This window comes from Balearica regulorum, chromosome 3 (genome assembly GCF_011004875.1).
Source record: "Balearica regulorum gibbericeps isolate bBalReg1 chromosome 3, bBalReg1.pri, whole genome shotgun sequence".
NCBI classification, from domain to species: domain Eukaryota; kingdom Metazoa; phylum Chordata; class Aves; order Gruiformes; family Gruidae; genus Balearica; species Balearica regulorum.
In genome coordinates this window covers 51609633-51635935 of record NC_046186.1, presented here as the reverse complement: position 1 = coordinate 51635935, position 26303 = coordinate 51609633, and the positions used below count along the sequence as shown (strand labels likewise).

The window sequence follows — 26303 nt, the reverse complement described above, 5'->3', positions numbered from 1 at the left end:
CACAACTGAAGAGTTAAAGAATTGCTGATGAAAAAAAATGTGGTATATAGGATTTGGGAGCCTGGACGGGAGCATTTGGGAAGACAGGCACTGAAAATCCTTACAAAAGCAGTATAATATTGGTAAAATTTCAATTCTCGAGCTACTGATGTTGGTAAAAGTTGAATTGTCATGGTCTATGGTACAATTTTTGGTAAGATTGCATTTTCCCTGCCTTGAGGATTCCTGTCATCTTCAGTAAATAGTCTGCACAAGGAAAATACAAGGTTGCATATAGAACTATAAACCTGGAATTTCTAAATTTTTGGATGTGAAGTTCTGTAGATTAATGATCTAAGTTCTTTAACACGGTTTCGTTGTTTGCAATCATATTTTTGTTGCATGAGAGGACTGCTTAGGGCCTCTGGTCCTACTGCCATTCCCCATATTAAATCTATTGTACCTGTGTTGTCAATCTTACCACAGTAATTTAAGTGTAATGTTGCAATCTAGATAATGTGTCTAATGCACAGCAGAAGTCTGAAATCGTATGATCCGTACTGATATACTGAGGAATAGAAATTTAAGTGGGAAAATAAATATTTTGACAATATAAAATAACTCCATTTAGAGAGAATGAAGAAGTCCTGGCCCACTAAAGCTCTGTAGAAAATTACAGTTGATTTCAGTGAACTCAGAATTTCAGTCAAGATGCTTCAAAATTTTTAAGGTTGTAGTAATTGAAATGCATTAAATTCTTAGTACAAACATGAAAAGAGGACAGCTTAATTTAAAAGGCTAGGATGGAGGCATACAGGTTAAAAAAAAAAATGTGAGGATAATAGATTTCATCACTAATTTGAATTAATATGGTTTTGCCTTTAAAAGTTTTGAATTATCTTGACTCTGTATCATGGCACAGGAGCTTATGCACTCTTGAAATAAAACACTGCTCTTAGATATGCATTTGGCTGGCTGCGAGCATCCTTCAGACTACTGAGGGGTATTCTTTCTGCCTACAGAAAAGTAATTTTTGTGGCTTTACAGTATAAACTTCTGTTCTTCAGTCAAGTTCTGATGAAATGTTGTTTGTTAAAGACCAGTAACCATTGCCTAATTTACCAGTGAGTGAGAGCAAATTTCTGACCGTTACCCCACTGACACCACTTTTTGCTTCCCCATGACAAGCCCATCACATGTAAATATTTGACCCCCTTCTCAGTTCTTCATAGAAAGTGTTACATTTAAAAGGCTAGTAACTACTCTTGCCTTGACTTTCTATTTTGCGGACTAAAGACTAAAGTTTAAATGGAACATACAACAATTGAGACCTTCACATACAAAAGGGAAGACCTTTTCCCTACTCTGTGTGTGTGATAGCAACAGGTATGTTCTGTTAACGTTCTTGGACCAAAGAAATGAGAGGTTCCTCTTTAAAGGTATATTATTCTTCTAAATCAAATTTCTAGGTATTTAAAACGAGTGTGAAAATTAATAAACTCTTTTTCTATAGTATCTCTATGTTCTAGGTCACTGTCTATAAAGATGCCAGATAAGTTTAGAAACCGCTGCTGTGCTCAGCATAAGAGATGCAAGATTTTTTTATACAGAAGTTATACTTTTTTCATTGGACCAATTGACATTTATTTGAAAAAAATAGGCATGTGTTTGCCTGTGCAGCCCCTATTCAGGTTTCCAGTCTGTTGGTGTATTTGTTGTCCTCACCTTGATTTGAAAGTTTTGGTGAATGTTGTGTAAATGTTGTAGCTCTTACAGCTGACCTGGGTTAGCTTGTTAGGGCTAAGGCGGTGCTAACTAGCTTTTGGTTACCCTGGTTTTTGCATGAGACCTTGGTGGACATAGAGAAGCTGTATTCTGGTGTCCCTCCGCTGTTTGCTTCCTTTACCAGCATTTGGACGTGTCCTAAAGTGTAGACCTTGTGTTCAAAACAAATGAACAAAAAAGCAGGTTGGTTGAAGTACTGATGCTGCTAAACCAAACCTCATTAATGATGAATTCCTCAGATGGATTGCAGCTAAACAGATGTTTTGCAATTCTTGACTTGCTTGCTTTTAACAGAATTTTATTAAAGAATTATATGAGACTAAGAGCTTGGTTATGTATTTTTTTTTTCTTGGATGTAGTTAAGAAACATAAAGTATTTCTTCTTGGACTCTATCCTGTCTTCAGTAAAACATTTTAGTTAATATGCATGGGAAAAGATGTTTCATTTTGAGAATCAAGGCTATTGCTCAATAAATTGTCTTATTGTCTTAAATGGTCGTAATATTCTTAAAGAATGTTTCCAAAATATTGGAACAAGTACAGAAGTGAGATTATTGTGCCATAGAAAGGAAAGAATACATGAGCATTTGTCTGCTTAATCAGCCCTATCATTAAAACAGCTATGTCAGCATCCTTTGTACTTGCTCCTTGGCTACAGCGCTAAAGTAGAGCAGGGCATGCAGGATTTTCTCAGCTTTAGTAGCTGACCTATAAAGCTATTAGAGTCACAGGTTTTAAAACTGGGACATGTACAGCCATACAAATATTCTAATAATCTCTGCTCCTAGACATATGTATGGAAAGTCTGTTTACCAACCACAAGTGAGTATCTTTAAAAGGCTTTTTTTTTTCCTTTTTATAAAATAATGTAGTACTTGAGAAATACTGTTACAGTGGAAGGATATTTCACTGGTGAATAGGTTTGAATGGGACCTGAGCAAGCTGTTTGGTGACGAGTTTAGGGAAAGGAGTATGCTACAAAGGCCTTCACTCCCACCCCTCTTTCCAGAGCCTGGGGGCAAAATTGGCTTGCACTCAGGTTCAGCATAAACTTGGAGGAAGTGAGGAATCTTAGATGTCTTGGAGGGCAAAGTTAAAAAAAAACAAACACAACCCAAATGCCAAGAAATAGTAAAAACCTTTTAAAATGGATCATTCCTGAAACCTAATGACAGTGGAAGAGACTGTAGGAAACAGAACCATCCTTACAGGAATGGTTGTGTTACTCTGGTAAATTTATTAGGATCTTCCCGGGACATCAGATGGGAAAACATTTAGTATCCAGTGCAACCTTGTATGACCTTTGTGTCCCAGTTTTCAGTTTAGCTTTGGCTTGGGAGCAATGAGACAACTCACCCTCTTGGTTGTTAATGGAGGGGGCAGCAGAGAACCAATTATTGGATCATTTTTGCCACTTGTTTTTGGTGGTTGCTTTTAAAAAGAAATTTTATTTATAATTGTTATACAGCGTTATGAGAAATTCCTCTCATGCTAGAGGGAGATGATGTGAACTAGACTGATAACGCATTGTACTCAGAAAATACTGCTTATGTGGTTTAGCTTTTCCCCTGCAAATGCCCACTTCTGAGGGGTAGTACTTCTTATTTGGAATAGATTTGGAAGAGATGGAATGATCATTAATCTCTTTTAGAGATTTAGACCACAAACTGAAAACACATGAAATGGCACTGGATAGAGAAATTGCTAATTATTGACACATTTTTCCATAGTTAGAGCTGAAGTTTGTATTTGGTTGATTAATACGAACAATGTAGGAGATAAATACCTATTAGGACTGCTTGTATTGATGAACCGTTTAAACTTGCCAGAATTTAACAAGGTGTTCCTGGTAGAAAAAATGCCACATGATAAATAATTACTGTAAATTATGAATGTTATTTAAAAAAAAAAGGACTAGCCAAACTTGGCAGAAAATCATTAACTTTGAGAATGGTTTCAGTATGTGCCAAAGATGTGCTCAAGATCAGGTTACATAAGTTAGATTCACAAAGGGAAGACCCTGACCTGCTTGAGCTGCATGGCTGTAAGACTTTTTCCAGCTGTTTAATCTTCACTTATGGAAACTAAAGCTTTGCGTTTTCTGTCCTAAGTATTTTGGGTTACTTTATATTAGTTCTTTGAAGCTGGAGAGTACTGGCAAGAAATCTAAAGGGTTGAACCCCAGCACTATGAACTTCTAGAGAATATAATGACTGATTAAAGTATTCTCATGCATGACTTGTCCAGTAATGCCATCCCATAGAAAATACACCACCCAGCTGGGGAGTTACCAGCATTTATTCAGATGTAACTTCCAGTTGGTACAACGTCTGTCTTTCTGAATTCTCAAAGGGTTTCAAGCGTGCTCTCTATCAGGAAGTGGGAATGACTTGCCACAGTGGTCCTGCTCTCACACCGTTCAGCTCATGAAAGAGGAGCAGAATTTGGGAGTTTCCTGTGTCACATCAGGGAGGTTTGTCAGTTCAGCTTTGCTGTCAACAATGATTGTAGATTTTTCTTCTTTAAAAGAAAAAGGTCAGTCTAGATACAGCAGTAATGAATAGAAGAATGAGCAGTGGCACAGCCTCTCCCTCTCTGTGTGATGGACAGTGAGCACAGAGGAAAGCCATGAAAACCAAGAGGGCTGCAAGCCCTTTGGCCTCTAGATAAACTGTCTCCACAAGGGTTTGCTATCTAGAATGAAAATGAGTGAATAGCTACTGTTAAATGAAGGTGCTGTTCTTCAAATAATAAGTAATTTTCATTCTGGAGTAGATAATTTATGCCTACTACTCAGGCAGCAATTGTGCTTAATATGCTACATTAGCTGCTTGAGCAGATAAAATCTCAAGAGCTAAAGATCTTATTTTCATGCAGATAAGGCTAATAAGAAAATTAAAGGAAGATAAAACTCTGAGAAAGTGAAGTCATGAACAGAGCAAGGTATACCCTGTCGAATGAATGAAATGTTACCAGACTTTCCTGTAAAGGAAGCAGGGAGAAAGGCTTTTAAATTGGTACACCCTGAGCTCCACACCTGTAACATAATGGAAATGGAACTGACCTCTTTTGGCAAAGATGAGTGTGATGGCTCTTTTTTCATTCCCTACATAGAGAGCAGTGCTTCTTGCTTTCTTCAGGAGACCATGTGTCTCACAGGTGGCATGAGCCACACACCAGTGTTGGCAGCAGGTGGGGTTTTGAGTCTCAGAGTAGTTGCATGCAGGTAACAAATGAGAGACTTCTTTTGGTGTTCTCTTTAGTCTGAATCTAATAAACCAAACTCTGCTTTGGTAATTTTCTTTATCTCTTAGACCTATAAGATAGAGGTAAATTGTTTTCTATATTTACGCTATTAAATTTGATAAAATCCAAAAGGTTTCCCAGGGTCATCTAGTTTAACCTCAACTACTACGCACGTCTCCACACTCTTGTATTCAGCATTCTGTGTTCATTATTCATCTGATCTCCACATCTTTTCTCAGAATTATACCCCAGATGCGTATTTGTCAATGTAGCAAATCTATTTCTTTTCTGCTAGTAATCTTTTCACTGATGAATTCACACTTTCATTTTAAGGTGCATAATAAAGCATTTGGGTCACATAGAGCACAAAGATGGTTGATGACAGTAGCAACTAGAATGAATACATGTAATCTAGAAATTTCTTCTCCTGTACGTGAAACTAATGTTCTTGTCCAAAATAGATTTATTTTTGAAAAGCATATTAATGACAAATTTTTGAAATAGAGGTTGTTATTTTCTTTCCTTAAAACATCAGTATCTCATGCTGCTGTTTTCTGTACGTACATGAGATGTAGATGAGACCATTCCAGTGGGAGTCAGTTGTCAAGTAGGATTGATTATTTTTATATTTTTTTTAAAAAAAGTTTGGTAATCACTCTTCTACTCTTGATTAAAATTAGAATCTTGTTTCTCCATTTGAACTAGCTTGCACTATTTGTCTAAACATATGAGTCATTAGTCTTTTCCTTCTTAGTATTTATTTGGTTATCAATTACCTGTTTGGAATTGTTCTGAAATATGTGATAGAACTTTTATTTTAATGTATCTTTATGGAGGATTTCTGATTTGGTTTTGATGGTCAGTTGAGTGCCCTTTAAGCTACATCATCAGCAAATATTGGGTAGGTTTCTTCCATAACCGTGAATACATTAAGTGCTGGACTGCCAGTGTATATCTTGAAACAGAATTTGGAGACTCTAATTTTGATTGAAAAAACCAGATGTCCAGATTTTATCCTTTCTTATGTATTATATTAATGTATTATTTTTAAAGTACTTTATGTAATTATACTGTGAGGCATTTTATCTTACTGTGGTTATACAGGTTGTTGAGAAATTGTGCAGAAATGAAAACCAGAGTGATGAAGTACAGTAAATTTGCATGAATTATGCTCCTTCTTTCTTAGATATTTGGGCAATTGGCTGCATATTTGCCGAACTATTGACTTCGGAACCTATATTTCACTGTCGTCAGGAGGACATCAAAACAAGTAATCCTTTTCATCATGATCAGCTAGATCGCATTTTCAGTGTAATGGGGTTCCCTGCAGGTAATTTATTTTCATTAAAGTGTCAGACATAATGCTACTGAGTTGATTTTTTCCCTAAAGGAAATGACTAGTTGTTTGTATAGGTATGAAGAAGCTGTCAGTTTGATGGATTTGGAAATGCTGACAATTACGGAACAATAGCACTGGCTAACAGAAAGTCAAACAACTGCTGTAGCTATTTCTTGTCGTGTATTGCTTAACCTACACTTTCAGAATGGTAAATGCTTCTTTTTTTCCCCCACCAAAGATAAAGATTGGGAAGACATAAGGAAGATGCCAGAATATCCAACTCTTCAGAAAGATTTTAGGAGAACAACGTAAGTGATGATAATACAACAACATTTCCATGAATGTAGCATATAGGCAGGAGTTGGCTCCTATCCTCTGACTTTTTGAGGAGGAGATTTTCATGTGTTTGGGTTCTAACACTGTGACAGCTCTCCTGTTTTGAATTAGCTGGTTTGCTCGAACAGTGGTCTCTTCCTCAGCTGCTTGCTAAAAGCATCAACTGAGTGGCCACCTCATTTCTCTAGAAGGCGTCGTCATAAGTGCCATTTAATCTATGGCAGGCACAGACAAATGAGCTTGCTTAAACCATTTGTATTAGCTGTTCAAGATAACTTTCTTCATTTTGTGTGAGAAGACAGGGAAGCACCTGGTCCTTTTGACCAGTACATATGTGGAGACAATAAAGTATTGGACAGAAATTTGGACAGAAATTTTGATGGAAGGTAACATGTTCAATAGGTTGTGATACAAAGCCTATTTGGGATCCGAGAATTTTCCACTTCTAGTGTTTCCTGGTGCTTTGGCTGAATTAGTCAAGTAGTGGTGATAGATCAGAGGGTGTAAGGAGCAACGCAGACACTGTTGTAAGGCAGAGGACATGGATTCAGGAGTGTTGGATTCTGTTTCCAGCTCTGTGGTGGATTCATTACACCGGCTTTAGACAAGATATGGAGCTTATCTGTGCATGAAGCTTCTTTCATTTGAAAATGGCTGTAGCTAACCTCTGGATTTGTAGATTAAAGGCAAGGCACGGGTCATACGTATTTGGGGCATTTTTGAGCTTGGGAACTGTGTGGTTTGCTGCAGGCTGGAGTCGGGGAGGCAGAATGGTGAGCTAACTCCTCTCCAAAATTGCAACTGGAAACAACTTCGTAGCTTAGCTGTTGTGCTGTTACGAACTGCTGTACGCTTTCTGTGGCAGAGTTGCTTTAGGAAGTTAGAGTATAAACTTCAAGTTGAGTTTCTCTGTCATATGCCCATGTCGACAGCTTATCCATATGCTGTAAAAGTTGCATGTTCCATGCAAATACAGTACGCAGTTGATACTACTACTGTTAGTGAAAAGCATACTTTATTTGTGCAGCTGATAAATATCTGATGTTTTCTGATGGCAGTTCTTTTTACAGTTTACTTACTACAAGCTGGTAAATGTTTTTGTGATCACTTGGTACAGCTCCATATTCTTAATGCTGTATTATTTCAGAAATGTCTTTGTTTAACTGTATTTTTCAGATATGCCAATAGTAGCCTCATAAAATACATGGAGAAACACAAAGTCAAGCCTGACAGCAAAGTTTTTCTTTTGGTAGGTACAACTTGAAAATCACTGATGATAGGAATGAAATGCGTTTCTAATGGTAATATCTGTGTCTGTTCTTCTGTCTCACTCTAATGAACACTGACATTAAAGAAAGCTGTTTATCACTAACGGGCCATTTTTGAGATGTGTTTCCTTCATATATGTTCATGCTGAGGGTGTGCTTAAACTGCTGGTATTGAAGATCTGAAAGTCTTATCTAATTAAGATCTGCAAGGCACTCATATACCCAGGCTTACCCTTAGGTCTACTGTGCAAATAGGATAATGAGCATTATATATCCCTTGATTCTGTGCTGTTTCAGAGTGCTAAAGAGCTCCCAAGAGCTAAAAAGTTTTGTGAAGAAGGGAAAGAAGAGAGGAGAAATTTAATTATTTGCTGTAGTAATTTTCCTTTTTTTTTCCTCTCTCCTTTTTCTTCCCTCTGATAATAGTCTACCTCTGTTCTGTGAGTGATTCCAAACAATGTCCCTAAACATGTATTTGCTGGTTACCTAGTTGAGTTATTCATTGTAGGTGAGTACAGAGTGCTCTGTCTAATACAGCATCATTTCTGGATGCCTCTGTGATGACTGAGTGCTGTCTAAATTTAGGAATGAAGTTCAAAGTGACTTTGCTGGTGCTGTGAACAAGGAGTCCCCGTAATGAGGCTGTTAGAGCAGCTTGAGTTCTAGTGGCCTCTTTTCATCAGCATAGCAGTCTTCTCTCTAGGTCCTGGCAAAGATTTGCTCTTTGACTTGTTAGTAGCTGTTGGATGATGACACAAATAGGTGTGGAAACAGAATAGGTCGGTCCCAAGTAGGTGAAAGGGAAGCATTCACATAAGAAGCATGAGACTTCAAGAAAAAACAATTAAAACTTCTTAAACTCAACTTACATATTGGAATAATCTGGAGGAAAAGTCTAGCTGGAAATAGGACAATTGTAATAGATGTTGTTATTTAGCACCTGAATTTCCCCATTTTTTTACTAAAGGTGGAAGCCACCAGAAAGCCTGTTGGAAAGGCAAAGAAGCAAATGGGTTGCTGTCAGCTTATATGGCTGATTCATCAAGGCTATGAACACTAAGTTGAGAGTCGTCTTCGGTGGGTAGGCTACTTTTCCAGGGGGAAATATTAACAAGATCTCTAAAGAACACAAAACTAATCATAGGGTGGTAAAATATATATGTTTATACACACACGCACATATATACGCAAAGGAACTTTTCATGGTGGAGAAGTAGTAAGACAAGGTTATTACAGGGTGACTGAACAAATAGATAGGTGTCTACCTATGTATTCCCCTATATAATTGTGAGAATGAGAACTGAGATTTCCAAAAGTCTAAGGGCTCTTTCTGAACATCATGAAGAAGACTTAGCTAGATAGGTTTTCTTAGTCAAATTTTTCTTCACTGTTCATAATCAGGGATGAATAAGGGTGGTTTAGTGATCAACCACATAGATGGAGGCTGGTCTCAAATAGAGCTCTGCATAAGAATGCCCAGGAACACGGGCAACCTTCTTAATACCTCATTGCTGCACTGAGGAGGTCCAGATACCTAAATTGCCACAGCCATGCTACAGCAAAGAGGCTCAGTACCTGCCTTATCTTGTGAAAGATCCTAAAAAACAGCAGATCTTGAAGGAAAGGCATGCATTGCTCTCCCAAATCAATAGATAAGAAATGTGTCTGCTAATGAGCTTGGAGGTATGTGTATTCTGAAGCAGACTCCCTAAAACTCCTTGTTTATAACCAAGGTAGTTATATAGGTTTTTTGAGGTAACCTCCATCTTGCAAGGTGACCTCTGGAGACATCTACTTTGTAACCTTCATTGGTCAAGACTTTGTGCTAATGAGCACAGAAAGCATGGCACATAGAGAAAATATGGCATCAAGTAAACTGGTGCAGGACAGCAAGTGACTCTTTATCAAGAGGAGGATATTGTGCCACTCTGCTGATTGACATTGAATGTTAATATCTACATCAAGGGCAAAAATGTTTTCCATCCAGGAAGAGGCATCTGTTCTTGCCATCCTGGAAAAGTTACAGGCATAGTATTTATAGCTATCGTGTCAGGCCAGTAGAGCCTGACAGCGAGCAATCTTGAGAGCTGATGAGAAGTATGAGACTGTTGATGAAGTCCAGTCTCATGGGCTTTCTATATTGTGTTAGTAGCTGCTACCATGAAAGCAAATTGAGTCCAGACATTTTTTATTGACTTTCCTAGGAGCAACAGAAGCTACAGAAAACCAGACTTTGTCAAAGAAAGTTGGTTCACAGTAGCATCACTGATAGGCGGGATATCTCACTTGGAGTGGTGATGTGTGTGGAATGGGCAAACTGATTATATTCTCTGAGCTGGAGGGGGATTTCTAAGGGAATGAGCAGATCATTGAAAGGTCTAAGGTATCTTTAGATCTTCTGCTGTGGCCTTATCTTTGAATGATGAAGAATATATGTCATGTTTGGAGGCAGTTTGTGATGAGGGTGCTATATGGCAGAAAGCTGGAGGAGCTTTCTCTTGAGTGGTACTGCAGCAACCAGTTCTGAGGAAGGAGTCCAGGGGGAAGAAGCTGATGTCCTGTACTCATCTATCAATGACCGCATCTGCTACCGAATACCAGGACTGGCTTTATACAGAACATGAATGTTTGTCCCTGCAATCACTGTGAAGGAACTGGGGAGAAGAAATTTACATCACCTGTAGTGGTGTCACAAGCCACTAAAACTAACGAAAATTTGTGGCAAAAGCACAGAGAATTTTATAAGACCTCATCTATAAAGTAGGGTTAACCACAACTATTGACAAAGGAAATACAGGGAATCATCTTTCTTTAATAGGATGAGTGCTTTTATTGTACCATGAGGCTGTCTACTGTACCATATATATAGAATATAGAATTGTATATCAGATTTTTGATTTATTGGAACAAAAAGCCCCAAGTACCCATGCCAAAATCACATTATTTTTCTGAATATCCAGGGAATTTTTGTTGGAGGCCTGGAAGGTAGAGTTTGAACTAAGATGCCCTTTGCAGAAGGAATTTTATTTTCACTGTTGTCTTGAATTAAGAGTATTGTGTGAGAGCAGGATACTGTATGATGTATATTGAGCACCCAGATTTCCCACTGTGATTTTATCAGAATGTGATAAATAACTAAAATGGTATGTTATCCCTCTAATTCCTGTTTTATACTACTAATATATTGTAATCCTCTTTTATGGCTTACTGCAGTCAACAGCATTCTAGCTAATAAATTTATTATTGCTTTCCTCCTAGCAAGGAAGAAAGGTTGCTAGGAAGGGTCTGCTCCTCCTCTTTCTCATTTCAATACCAATTAGAGTGGGATTGGGAGCTCGTGACTGGCAGAGTGCTCTGACTGTGGAATGCCGCCAGTGCAAGAGATGAAGATTTATTGGTTTTGTCCCTAAAGTGATATGGAGAGCCCTGGTCACGTTCAGTCTCTTCTGACACTTTTTTCCTGTTGTGTCAGCAGTACAGAACAGTGTAAAAGCTATACATGTGCCACAACAAAACACCATTATTTAGAAATGATGCTTTATGAACCTGTAATAGCTAAATTTAGTGTCGCTTTAGCACAGTGGTTCAGCCTTAGCAATTAATATTGCCTGATACACTTAACTATTTCTTACATGAGAAGTGCTTTACTGCTGTAGTGCTTTGATGGATGTGCATTCTAGCTCTTGGGAACTTTACTGAACAAGCAAAGCTTAGGCTTGTCTGGACAAGCCACAAATAATTTAACAATCCACAATCCAAGACATATAAGTCAAAATTTGAAAAATGATAGTTTGATAAACTTTTTGCTATTTTTAATGTTATGCTTTGCAGCTTCAGAAGCTTCTTACTATGGACCCTACAAAGAGAATTACCTCAGAGCAGGCTTTGCAGGACCCCTACTTTCAAGAGGATCCTCTGCCTACATCAGAGTATGTATTCCCTCTTCTCTGCTCTTCAGGGAAGTCTTCTTTCTTCTAAATGCTAATCCTTGAAAGTGAGACAACAGCTGAAAAATTCAGATATCTGCCTATATCCACAAGAAGTCATAGCTCAGGCATGCTCAGTAGAAACTGTTAGTGTAGTACTGAAGTGTCTGTATCTACTGGTAACCCAGTACCGCACTAGCGTTGTCATTCTGAATGCACTACCAAAGTTAGTGTGACAATATTACTGCAGTGTTTAGAGAATTAATGTGTGCCCTGTTCTGCCTTACGCAGCCTCACAGAGCCCTGTGCTGCGTTGCCCGGGTTCATTGTGCCTCTCCCTAGGACTAGGACAGTTCTCTGACCTACAGCCCCTTCCCATGCCCTCAGGGTAACAGTATGAGGAGAGAAAAGTGAAGAGATCAATGACTGCCTGAAATCCCACAGGTCTCTTGTTCAGAAGGCTTGACAGTACAGATTTTATATCTCTATATATATTATTGTCATGAAAAATTCAAATTATATATTCAGTTCCTACTGGCAGACTTTCCTCTTCCAGTTTCTCTTCCCAGTTTTCATAGCATTATGATGTCTAGGAGCTGGATACAGGGAGTCTTCCACCTTTGCTTTCACTGCTTCCTGAGCTAGCAGTCAACACTAAAAGGAGGGAACAGCCACTGGAGTGCAAAAGGAGTCTAGCTGAGAGTAGTTGGAGGTTTTTTCTTTCTTTTTCTGTTTGGATAAGCCAAACACTACATAACAGCTAGACTAGGAACTGTTTACACACTTTATCAATCTGACATGATTTTTTAGTATTCTGAATGCTGGCACAGAAATCTAAGAAATTGATATTGGTCAAGATCTATTAGTAATTTTCTATTTAGTGTTTGTCTGATACTATCCTATGTAGAGCTAGAGCTCCCCATGGGTTACAGGATAACATTATGATAAAGTCTCTGCCATAAATGTTAAGGAAAGTTCCAAATCCCATTAGCCAGCTGAATTTAAAAGCTATCTTTTTTTTCTCTAAACAAGGCTTGAGAAGCTAATTGAAAGCAACTCTGCAGTTGTGATTGGCAAATATATTTAAGCCTGCTGTAAGCCAAGGCGGGCTCATAAGACATTAATATGGATTCTTTGGATCAGGCCCTTTATTCAGTGAGCCATGCATGTTCCAACTAGGTGCTGTGGAGCCTCTGACACTGTTTGTTCATTTTGCCATCTGGATCAACGAGTGGTCGTTCTGGCATTCAAACATGTTCAACCATGCCATGATTTCTAAATGATGGCCTCATACCAACAGCAAAGAGATCTGACATTACGATCAGCACCCAGATGCTGGTATCTGCTTCTGTCTCGGGTGCTCACGGTGCCACTTAGTTATGGAAACAGGACTCGTGACATACAAGAAAGTAAATTGTGGTGCATTCACTTGGTTTTAGCATTAAGCATTAAGTAAGTGGATGTCGTATGTACATATTTGTTGAGTGTTTTTCTGTTCACTGTGTTTCAGTGTATTTGCTGGCTGTCAGATTCCGTATCCTAAAAGAGAATTCCTCAATGAAGATGAACCTGAAGAGAAAGGGGATAAGGTATAATAAGCTCCCTTTCTTTTTTTTTTTTCTATTGAGTGTCCAGTAAGAGGGAGTGGTGGTGCTACCAAATGAAAACTAATGAAACATGAAGAGTTAACCAAAAATGTGTTTTCCAGGCAAGGCTCTCTTCAGATTGCTTCCTAGACAGATTAAAAGTATCAGATGACTTTGGGGCATCTGAGGCGGTATCACCAGTACGGTTTGCCCTGACCTGTGGGGAGTGAGCTGGATGGCTTGTTCTGTCAGCAGTAGCTGCTTTCAGCTGCCATCACTTCAAGAGGACCTTGCTACCTCCTCCTGCATTGCATGATGAAAATACATTGTGATCACATGAAAAGAATGGCATTTCCATTGTATGACTGGCATACATCCAGCCATTTGAAAATAGATGGCTGTCAGGGTCTCAAATAAATAGTGGCAGCCTGCTTCTGGCACTACATCAGAACATTTCATCCATCTGCACATGGTTTCCTGATCATGTTTTAAGGGCCCTCAGACAAAGGAGTAATAAGGAGCATGAACTGTTATGGTAATGACAAGCTGCTCTGAATACTCCCTTTCCCATAGCCCCATAGGCACGGGCAAGAACTTGTTTGCGTGCATAGTAAATTTTGGTGTGTTTGCAACACAATCTGACCTGCTGTGTGCGTGTAGCTCAGCTGTGCTACGTGACCACAGTGATTGTCCCATCATGCTGTGAATGCTGGGCAGTACTGCTCTAGTGTATGAAACAGCTTGTTATTTTGCTTAAAAGTGTAAAGTGAGACACCAACAGTAATGTATAGCTACCAAAATGTGAAGAAAACAGTCATAAACTGTAACTATCTGAGGAGTACATGAGAAGGACTGTTAATCTTCTGGAGAAACCATTTGTCTACATGCATCTTCTGGTTTCAGATTTTCTGCGTAACATGAGAAACTAGCTGAGTTTAAAAGTATGCTTATCACAGTACATTTCAGACAGAAAATTTTGTTTTAGGAACAGATACTGTAGATTCTTCTGTACTGAGTACAAGTGTTAACGTCCTGAATTTTTATGTCCAGATAGTTTTTTCAAAAAGATGAAACAGACACCTAAGCAAAAATGCAATGAAAGTCATGATACTAATTTGATTGTAATTTAGACTAGTTTTGCTTCAACTCTCACAACTTAAAAAATGAGAACAAACCTTAGGAACTAAAATTACTCTGGCTTTTGTTAGGTCAGTGCATTTAGAAGTAAATATCTGTCTTTTTCCTGGGAGTGTTGGGAGAGAAAACAATGGCATGTTTATATTCAAAACAGCCATTATATAAATGGTGTTTGAGATTGTTGGGGACAGTCACGTATTTATGCGTACTCCAAATTAAACTTTTTTCAGGCCATTCAGGTAATTTAAGCCACACATTTCCCATTGAATGTATTTTCACAGTGCAGAAAATGTGAAGGTAAAGGATATTCTGCAAGTTGGGTCTGCGCCAGGTTTTGTTTCTTCATGATGTTGCTGCAAGTGAAAGGATTTTTTAGTTCTTTTTTTTAAATAGTGTTAGTTTCTGGTTTCTGGAACTAGATGGTCTTTGAGGTCCCTTCCAACCCAAACCATTCTATGATTGTATGATTCTAATATGTTGCTAACTTCAGATTTTTTATAGGTTTATTCATTTAGGAACCACCATGAACTAGACTGACCTGAGGACGATGTTTGTGCTGGCGTAAGCTGGTTTTGTGTGCTCAGGTGGTGCAGGTAGCCCCCAGCCAGACTCTGACAGAGTAGATCTCAGTGTCTACCCAGGCAGTAGCAGTAGTAGCTACAGAGCAAGTTCAGACCAGTCAGGTAAATTTTGTGCTAATATCCAAAGTGTGAAACATGGGATCTACGACAAGCTGTTGTCTTTCATTGTGAGAGTACCTGCAATATTTGTTTACATGTAACAAAACTGCAGTTTTTCAGCTCTCACTATAGCAACCACCTCACTTGCATCCAAACACCCCTATGAAAACACAAATTTTGGAATTCTAGCACAAATATCACCGTAGTTATTGGTGTTTGTTTGTATAAGTGAAGCTCAAACTGTTATGAAAAGATAAATTGCTTCTTAACAATTATATTTTTTTACAAGCTAGTTTGATTAACTTTTAAAATTATTAATGTTTAAATCTCCCGGGAACAGAATCTGACTGAGATGGGATTTGAGGACTACAAGCTGGAGGATACATTATTGGTTTTGCTAAATGCAAAATGGAAGCGCAAACCACCTCTAAGTCTGTGAACATGCAAGACTTATTTATAATCTTAAATGAATACATCATTGCAAATTTCATCTGAATTTATCTCGGGAGACCGTTGTAATGAATGGCATAGAAACAGATCTTTTATGTCATTTATCTGAGGTAACTAAATGCCTCTTGGTGATTTGGGGCATCAAGAATTTTCTACTAGTGGCAACTGGTTGTCATGATTTCTGAAAAACTAATAAAGTGAGGTTTTTATAAAAGGCTGCCATACTAAAGCTTTGATAATTATATAAGCAGATATCCTAGGAAAAAAAAGACTATCCTGAAAGGTTCGATACAGTATATTGGCAGGAGAGGGTAGTAAGGCTTTTTAATTCAAGCCATGACAATGGTAGGTTTTTTCCTTGATGAACAAGTGACATCTCTCACATTTAGAGTGAAACTGCTTTTCTTTGCAATTCTCTTACGTGCTTTAGTGCTCTGGGGGAGCAGCCATCCCTGGTGCTCGAAAGCAGACAGATGGGTGGTCTTTCCTTGTAACTGTCTAACCATGGAGGGCAGAGTTGCACTCTGCTGGTTTTCTAACCTTCCCTCCAGTTCCATAATACTCTTTTCAGTCTGTAGCCCTCTGAAGCCAGAAGAATACACTATCTTTTGCTCTTGTGTTCCCCTTCTTAACTTTTTTCTCCCTTTTGTGGCACTTTTCTCTTTGACTGTCCTGCCAGGTCCTAGTGTCATCTTAATTGCCTGCCTTCTCTTCCTTTGCTAGTCTTCTCCTTCCCTTGCCAGATTCTTCCCTCAACTGTTTCCTCCTCTTTAGTCTTCAATGATTTGTCTCTGGTCAATTTTTGCTTTTCTGCTGTTTCAATAAGATTTTCTGACCCTATACTGAGTGTACCGTGCTGGACTGTATACCCAGCATCCTACTCTTTAAAAGGAACTTAAAAGAACAGGAGAGTAAAACAGTAATGAAACCCATTTCTGGTTCTGCCATGGAATTTCCTTGCACCCTGGAAGAAATTATATCATTTACCTAGGTCTCAGTTTGCTTACCTTTCTGGCAATAACACTGCCAACCTCCTTTGGGTTATTGTAACGTGTCATTTGTGAAAGTTTGAAAAGTGTTCTGGATTCTGAATGAACAAGCACTTAGAATAATTTACTGTGGTTCACCACATCTGCCACTGAGCACTAGTGAAATTTTGGGGTTCTCATTCAGTTCATGAGGCAATTACTGCTTTATAAATGGTTCCTTCCACCCTCCTCTCTGAGCGCTTGGCTAGCTGTAGGAGTCACTAGACTGTCCTTCCAGTTTTAGTCTAGCTTGCTTTGCCAAAAAACCAGAACAACCACAACAAAACCCAAAAGCGAACTGCAAATGGGATACCCCCATAAAGTGTACAAGAGCGTACTGAGGACATGTTTTTCCTGACACGCAGCCTTGCTGTGTTTTCCCATCGAGCAGGCGGGCTTACCTCCTCCTCCACAGGCACGGTGGCGCCGCGGTTGGCAGCTCCATAAAGCTCACAAACCAGTTCAGAGCAAGTGATGGTGTTGTGTTGCTCCTTCCCCTAGAATCAGCAGCCGCAGAACCAACATCAGCAGCAAACAGCACCTCAGCAGCAGCCGCAGGCAGCGCCGCAGCAGCCGCAGCCGCAGCAGCAGAACAGCACCCAGACCAACGGGACGGCTGGGGGCACTGGCGCGGGAGGAGGGGGCGCGGGCGCAGGACTCCAGCACAGCCAGGACTCCAGCCTCAACCAGGTGCCTCCGAACAAGAAACCACGCATAGGGCCTTCAGGCACTAACTCAGGCGGGCCTGTCATGCCTTCAGATTATCAGGTACCTCTTGAATTTTTGCTGCTTTGGATACCGTAGCACCAAAAAGTCATGTTCCCCCTTTCCTGCTGCAAGAACAGATTGTGTTTTGATGAATTTCTCAAGGAACCTGAGCAGGTGTGCTCTGATGTATTAGATTAAAATATACATTTAAAGGTTTAAAGTAAAAAGGGTTTGTGCTGTGGTTAGTAATTTTCAACAGAATACCAGTACAAGTCGTATCTGCTGCACCTTGTAAAGCATTGAGGACTACTCCGCTCCAGGAAAGCGGAGTAATATATATGCTTAACTTTTAGAGTAATCTCACTGAGGCCAGTGGAGCTATTTCATACACATAATTGCTGCGTTAGATCAAGTTCAGGATACTGGTCCCTTGGCAATATTAAATCCTGTGTGAGAAGCAAATCCTGAGAAGCAGATCCTGAGAAGCAGAAGCAAAGTGAGGACCAGGCTCTTTCATTTAATGATTCCTGCCTCCGTCTACCTCGTATCATCACACCTATGGAGCAGTTCTGTAGTTTATTCCACTGTCTTGCTAAGTCTACTTCTAATGTTAAAGAAAAAAAATGCACGTTCGCACAGGAATGATGTTTTGGTTCAATAGTATGATTCATGCTGAAGCAGGGCACAAAGACACGCATTGTTTCTAATGTGACTGAAGTTGAATAGATTTCATGTTTTCCAGTACAGTAGCATTCGTAAGTAGAAGCAGTATTACTGAATTATTTTTGGATTTGCATACTTGTCTTTGCTTACTAGAATTATATTTTCCACTGAAAAAATGACTTTAAATACAGAAAGCATCGAACTTACCAGCATCTTCAATACTTGTGAGTTTATACTTGCTGGGACAGTAATGAGATGAAAGCAGAATAAGAGAAAGGTAGATGTTAAAGGTAGATTTTAAAAGATGTTAGGGATTCTGTGTGCTACTAGCCTTCGAGAAGATCCCACCTTGGAGAATGGTCTTTTCAGGCTGCTTTAAACTTAAAATAAGTAGCTTTTAGAAAACTCAGCTCTGGAGTTGCCTTGACTTAGCCCTCCAGATCTTCTCGACAGACAATTGATATCTCAGTGCCAGACATTTTTCTCCCATTTCTGTTTTACTCTTTTAATTACAAACGATCATGAAAGCATTGGGGCAATTTAAGGGTAAAGACAACTAGGTTTCTTTTTTGAAAAGTTCCAGACAGGCTTGAGGTCTGGACAGATCACTACAGCTGTCTGACTACACAGTATTTATGGCGGGCCTGTTTTGGTCTGTATTTTGAGGACTGGTGTGCTGCATTTGATGATATCCATTATAGAATCCTTATACAGTTCTCTGAATTGTTGGCAAACTTCCCCCTTACAAGTTGCTAGCAGTCTAAATTTTTTTTTTTCCAGATTTTTTTTTTTTACCCCCTATGACTCCTTCCTTCTAAACTTTAACAGCACAGGCATCAAAATTATGATCTGTATGTTTCCTTTACGTCACTCGCTAAATTGTATGGTCTGATTATCTGTTTTTACACTTGCGTTTGGCTATCTGTCCTTAAATTCTAGCTGACTGTCTTCTGTTCCAGAAAGGAATGTCTGTAATTTGTCCAAGTCTGACTTTGTTAAAAACAAATTCTCTTCTGTGGAACAAAAATAAGCATGGGCAAGTTAATGCATTCTTGTAGTCTTATGGCATTGATTTTGTTCCATTATATCTTATTCAGAAGTAGGAAGAAGATTCCCTTTACTTTGAGTTTCATTTAGCTTGTGATTTAAAGTCTATGTTGAAATTTTTTTGTAGTTCACCAACCCCCATACATGTTGCTTCCACAAATGACAGTGGAAATTCCTTGCTGAATTTTACTGCGCATTCCTTATGTGACCTTGGGGGTTTTTTGCTTAGCATGGTAAACTGATGCTTTTCATCCAGAACAAGTTGCTATAAAGTCATAGTATTTATCATAATTCTTCTTTTCTGTTAGAAGTTGCAAAAACTTTCAGAATTTTGAGACAAATTCCAGGTTTTAGACACTGTTAGCAACCTAACCATGCAGACCAAGCATCATCGGGTTATTAACTGCATACATGCCACTGGGAGATATCTCTTCCAAAGCCAGTCTGCTGTTATCTCCCAAACTGACCCTTAGAAACAAGGGAGGTTAGTCCATACAACTATTAGTTATATTGATATTATATTGAGATACAGAGGTCTGCAAGATTGGACCATTATCTCTCTCTCTTGCCTCACTGTGCTTCACCTTGAAAGCAACCTTCGCATTCCTACATTAGACGGAACACTGAAAAAATAATGTGATATTTTTAGGGTTTAGCATGTTTTACAATTTATGTAGAATTAAAGGTATAAAGCTATGTACAGAAACAAAGGGCAGAAGTGTTTTACACTGCCTGAACTGTAGGTTCCTGCTGTTCATCATCCATCTGAAGAGTTGTCAGGAGGCTTTCACAGCTCTCCTGGTTGGGATCTGATGGTTAGATGAGACCACTGACTGGAGTATTGCCTTCACTGAACAGATGCTTGGTCTGTGGAGGATGTTGTATTCTTACAGACCCACTGTGTCCATGGGGTTACATTCAGAACTCAAGCTTCTCCAGAGGCTCACAATCCTGATACTTAATCAGAATGTAGATTCTTAACACTTTTCCTAGATAATTGCTGTTGACCACAATCTTGCTGATGACCCTTGGACGTAGCCAGGTAGAACCATCCACTAGACAGTGAACAGAACTCTATTGAATGGCTGCCTGACCCTGTGCTTAACTTGGCTGGAAACAAACTGTTTGCTGTCCTCAAACAGTTTTGAGGTTTTTTTGTAGACGCTCCTTTCTTATGGATTGCGGTTGGGTTTACCTTGCTAGAGAGTCTCCTATCCATTGAGCAGTACTTTTCATGCACAGTGATTTTGCAGCTTGCTTCCCCCTCCCCCTCTCCCCCAGCTTTACATTATTGCAGCTCATTATTAATTCTGGACAGGCAATGGATATGGTAATAAAAGGGCAAATTCTGCATGCTGGAGGTCACAAATGATCCATGAATTTGGCTTGCTGAGATTGAGGTCCACTGAGCTAACATCCCAAACAGTGGAGGAGAAAAAAAACACTCAGGAAAATGAATGTTAGGTTATTGCACATACACATGCTCATCTTTAAGCAGTTGTCCTTGCTTACAGTAGGTAAGGCAGCAGGTTAAAAGACTCACCTAAAATTATACTATTTTATCCTATTGGACATTTTTTCATCTAGATAAATTGAGCAATTCTTAGGTCATGGTTGTCTTTCTCTCAGGAACAGAATAAATTGTTTCTCTGTAACATTTACTATTACCTGTCTCGAAAAGGGTGTTTTGTGGCTTAGCAGTTTGTATTTCCATTAATAGCGCTTACAATAATGTTAGACACAAGTTTAAGAAACAGCTGAATTTTGAAATGCAATCTGCTCTCTTGTGTATTTTTCCCTCAAAAAATGGTGTGTACACGCCGTACTTGTAGGTGTCTGCCAGTGACCTTGTGTATTTTGTGTGTGTGTTAAGGCTGACTGCAGATCAGATCAGTTACTTGTTTTATGGGACCTTCAACAGTAACACTGTTTAGTCAGCTTCTCCGACAGTTGTATTGTAATGAGCTGCAGAGAGGTTAAAAATTTCCTGAGCTGCATAGTCCTAACAGGCTGGTTTTCATTCCCCTGATCCCACTCTCTTTTCCTGCAGCACTCCAGCTCACGCCTGAGTTACCAAAGCAACATTCAGGGATCTTCTCAGTCCCAGAGTACAATGGGCTATTCCACGTCGTCTCAGCAGAGCTCCCAGTATCACCAGTCTCATCAGTCTCACAGGTACTGAGAGGTGTAACGGACTGCACTCAGAAAGGAACGGACTAAAAGCCAGAAGACTCCAGCAATATGAAGTTCATAACAACGAGAAGAACCAAAAATAAAAAAAAAACTATGATGCAGAATTAAAATTGACGATGATAAAAGGAAAACTTCACTCACGGAAGACTTTCTCCCTGCCCCCCGTCCCTTTATTGCCATAAAGGAGATTCTCGTGAAGTTTTCCTTCCTCCCTGCCCTTGCATGTGCTCCATTGTGGTTACTCTAATGAACCCTTCTGATCTGAACCCAGCACTTAACTTTAACCTTTGGAATTTTGAAGGATTCCTGGTGCACCTTCCTTTATGCTGTAGTGATTGCCATAAATCTGTCTTTTCAATCTCTTTGATGGGATTTTAAAGTTTTAAAATCTTGAACTCCCAGGCTTTCAAGCTTGTATATAGTTAGTTTTATACTAGGCAAACCAGTTTAGCTATACAGGTATATTGCACCTTTTTAAAGCACTATGTTATTTTCACAGGATATTACTGTTTTGCTCATGGATGTCAAGAACAGCAAAATTTTACTGTTCCAGAGTATTTTACTATTCTGTTTTTATTAGTCTAGTTTTTGGGCGAGGTCTTAAAAATAAAAAATTTTAAAAATAAAATAAAATTAAAAAAAGAAAAAGGAAAAAAGAAAAAAACCCATCCAAGTCTCTGCAGCAGCAAATATATTTCATGCTACTGGACTGAATGCCAAATAGAAGATTGCTGATATTTCTTAACTCGTTCACATTGAATTCTTGAAATCACAGTGATCATGCTGTGAGTAGTTTTAAATTAAGCATTATTTTAAGTGAAAACAGGACAGTCACATAAAAAGAAGATGCTTTCAGGATCTGTTGGAACAGAAGAATGGAATGTCTTCCCAGGCTGGACACCAAAATAGTCAGGAAAAGGTACTTACTGCCCTCAAGTCTTAGTAGGAATGTGGATGACGGGCTTGTTTTTCTGTTAAGCAGCTGATTAATGTATGTGAGAGTTCTATAAATTTAGCTTTCTTTCACATTCCTGAGTCAGTTTTCTAAATATAAAGGTGATAGAAATACTAAGACTTGCAAAAACAAACGCATTTAATCATTTTATGGTAGAATCAATAATTAAGAGAAATTATTGTGCAGTTTGAAAAGCGTGTTGAAAATTGTTCCTTTTCCATGTTTATAATGCATATTCTGTGTCCCCCACATTGCTGTGATTAACCCAGATTAGTTACACCAGATGCGCTTGATTGCACTGAAATGTTCCTTTTTCCCTAGAGCAAACATGTTTTGATTGTGCCTAAGGACTGTAAGTGGATGGGTAGCTGGCAGAAAATCCCCAGTAAATAAGCAAGAGCTCAGAAGCATAATCAGAGGTTCATTGTCCAACTTCTGCAACCACAGTTATTCGCAGAGGCACAACATGTAATTTGGGACAGCATTTTTCCTTCAGCCTTCAGAAATAAGGCTGGCTCGTGTTGCAGAAAACCTGGAAAAATACATTTAGAAAGCTACTAGCAATGTAACGTCAATGAGCTTCTACAACTGGTGTCCAGAGAAGAGCTGAAATGAGAAGAGTTTACAGGCTTTTATACCACAGTGTGTTCTTTTTGTCCTGTGTCCATACAAAAAAAATTGTATATACCCGTACACATTGACACTGAAGTTGCGATCAGACCTAGCAAGATGAGATGATCTATTTGCTCTGAGGAGAATGCTTTTTGTCACAGCTAGACATGTTTCCACTGGATTTGATCTCCCAATTACCTGTAGTGCCCCCTTCCCTCTCAGACATGTGTTGTTTTGGCGCCTTTTGCGAGCAGTTGGCTTGCTTTGGCCATATCTACCATCGTGTGGTTTTGACAACACCCAGCTTCTCTGGAAAAGCAACTAAATCCTGCTTTTGTCATCAAATGGGTAAGAAGGTGGTGAAAATGAAATGAAGCCATTTGAAGGAAAAAAATAATCACAAATTATTTCTGGGGAAAAGTAATCCCCTAAAGGATACTTTCAATGTATAACCCTTGACGTGCTACATATTAGACATACCCCAGTCACCTGTTTGACATAACAGATTTTAATTGTTCCTTTATTTTATTTCAATGAGTCTGGGGTTACATTACTTCCGTAAGTGGAATGTCTCACCTCTTACTGATGTTAGGAGGAGATACCTTTGAGCTAATGGATATTTGGCCAATGCCATAAAGTAACGTTTATTTTCTATTTTTGTGAATTGAATTTCACATTTCTGTAAATCAAGCTTTGGCAGAGTAATTTTTGTCCCCTCCTGTGCTTTTCACCCTTTTGTTCTCTCAAAACCCTTTTGTCTTTTCCATTATAGTTATCTAACATTTCTTCCCCCTACTGTGACCTGCAGCTGATGTCAAAATTCATATAACATCAGGAGGTGGCGAGGAGACATGTTACTGTACGGTTAATTTAAGGTGGGCTCTTGTGCCAAGAAGGCAATATCGTGGTGTAGACGGATCTGTATGTAGAGTGTGAAACCTCACAGCACCGTAAGGTGCTTTAATTGAGTGAGCTTCCAGCTTCTAGGAGTCACTGCCACAACCTCTCTCTAAGCTGAACTGGTGTTTCTGCCTTGGTTAGGTCTGATAGGTGACCGCATGCCAGTCCTCTCTAGATTTTGTGTGCATGCACGAAGCCAAGCTGACTTCCTCCGTTGCCTTCAAACTCACAACTGAGAGGAAAGCAAATAAAAGCAAAAGTGTTTGCTGCACAATCTAGGCTGTGCACTCTCTTCTGGTTCCTTTCTGGTGGTAAAATAAGTCACCTTTTCTCAGGAGCTTGATGTGTGTTGCCAGGGTGGGTGGCAGTCATAGTGGAAGAAGCCTTGCTCTCCGGGGGTCATCCTGTGAGGTAAAAACGCTCTGCTTTCAGAAGTGAATCGTGCAGTGTGTCGTGGGAAGCCAGGACCACATCATTTTGATGTTAATTTTTGCCCGTGCGGTTTCGTTAGTACTCATAACTCTGTCTCTGCCCATAACCTTGACATCCTCACCAAAGTGTTCTACACCGGTACCAAGAGAGGCGGGTGACACTGGCAGAGTTGCCTTCTCCGTCCTGGTCACCTGGTGGGAGAGCGGGCCGCTGAGTACAGCTCTTCCCATCACGGCTCAGAGGAAACAAATGTGTGGGGAATGAATGGGATGAGTAGCCTGGTCCGTGTTGGTGAAGTTTACGTAGCACAAACTGCACAATGAAGGAAAAATATAGGGAAAGCTGCGAGTCCTGCACTGTATCTGTGACACTGTATCTGGGGAGGGGGAGGGAAGAGCATTCGTAGCGGGAGGGGTGGCGGGAAGCTAGACGTGTTCAAATATGTATAATATTTTATATAAACATAATAAGCTTAGTTCCCCTTCATAATCTTCAGGAATGGTACTTTAACACCATTAAGCAAAGAATTGTTTTAGGATTAAATAAATGTATTGTACATAAGGCCATACGTAATCTTCTAAAAATGTCGCCAGACAGGAGCGATGTGTATTACTATATGAAAAAAGTCCTTAATGCACTGTTATCTCCTAAATATTTAGTAGTAAATTAATACTATTTAATTTTTTTAAAAATTTGTCTTGTGTAGACACTAAAAAGTATTACACAAAATGTGGACAGAACATGTCCTTTTTAACAGCAATTTAAAGAACTTTTTATATATGTAAGGTAGTATCTTTTCAAATTGTTCTAGTTGTATTTTCCCATGTTTACTATTTGTGGAAGTGTGCCTGTCTATTCAGTTACTATTTTTTTTCTAATAATTTCATGCACGCATCTTTCATTTTTGTAGTTTTCATTAGAAATTATTGTGTATGCGCCTCATGCTGCCACAAAACTTTGCCGCTCTAGATCTGTGGTGGCCGCATTCGGCAGTGCCCATGCCAATGGGCTAGGAAAACCACAAAGCAAAATACTTGTTCCTCATTCTAGAGTTGAGAGTTTACTGTTTTTAAGTTGTCCTGATGTCACTCTTGAAATGACTGTTAAAGTTCCTTGCATTTATTTTATATTCTTGGTTGTAATGAAATGGAATTGACTTTGCTTCAGTGTGAATTTTTTTAATAAAATAATATACATTTGTAATAATAATAAAAAGTTCAAATCAAATAAGCGTGCTGAAAAGTTTTTGTAAACATTGGCTTTGGGCTACCAAGAGGGAAAATATAGCCCACAAAATTGCAGTTGTAATTATATTCAGGATGTTTATGATATCATACACCACACAAAACAAAGCTTGCAAAACCTCAGAGCTGAAATTACAGCTTTTAAAATGCCCACGAGGATATTCATGGTTATGTGTCTATCAAAATAGAATGGAGCCTTATGGAAAACAGAATCGATGGAGTCGTACACTTAGCTTTTGCCCTCAGCTTAAAAGTATTCTGACATGCCATGCTGATGCCACTTGTTGAGATTCGTTATTGCCTGACAATCCTATAGATGTGTCTTCTGGAAGAAAAAAAACAAAGCTGGTTTACTGCATTCTAAAGCTAAATGCCCTCTTACTACTTCCTCCTGCTGGACCTTGTGGGACTTCAAGTATTTCAGGTGACAATATGGAAAGCACGAGCCAGAGCATGTTGGTGGGGTTTCAAAGTGGGGTTTTGTGTGCTTTGCTAAGCTGTGTGTTTCTGTTCCATCTAACCATTGTTTCACAGGTGTTTCCCACCCGTCTTCTCCATAACAGTTGCATGGGTAAGAACGGTTGGGATTTACTTGCGCTGCCGATCATGTTAAGAAAGAGGCTTTGCTTTCTTATGTGCCTTTTGCACAAGGGTGAGAATAGGAGTAGCCTTTTGCCAAAAAGCTGAGTCTGCATCTCTGACACCTCATAGATAAAGAGCTGTTGCTTCTTCAGCCTCAATGCAACTGAGCATCCCCAGCTCTATAACCCTTGTAGTTTCCTTTCTGCT

At 39.2% G+C, this 26303-nt stretch overlaps 1 protein-coding gene across 1 annotated transcript in view; it reads left to right on the top strand.

Annotated features, from left to right (window-relative positions):
- Positions 1 to 25500, top strand: part of CDK19 (cyclin dependent kinase 19) — a 128597-nt gene extending 103097 nt beyond the window's left edge. The window contains exons 7-13 of the mRNA XM_075747922.1: positions 6197 to 6340; positions 6588 to 6657; positions 7862 to 7934; positions 11785 to 11882; positions 13390 to 13468; positions 17262 to 17528; positions 21229 to 25500. Coding sequence (XP_075604037.1) covers positions 6197 to 6340; positions 6588 to 6657; positions 7862 to 7934; positions 11785 to 11882; positions 13390 to 13468; positions 17262 to 17528; positions 21229 to 21360 — 863 coding nt within the window. The 3' untranslated portion in view covers positions 21361 to 25500. The remainder of the gene's footprint in view (positions 1 to 6196; positions 6341 to 6587; positions 6658 to 7861; positions 7935 to 11784; positions 11883 to 13389; positions 13469 to 17261; positions 17529 to 21228) is intronic.
- Positions 25501 to 26303: the final 803 nt, after the last annotated feature.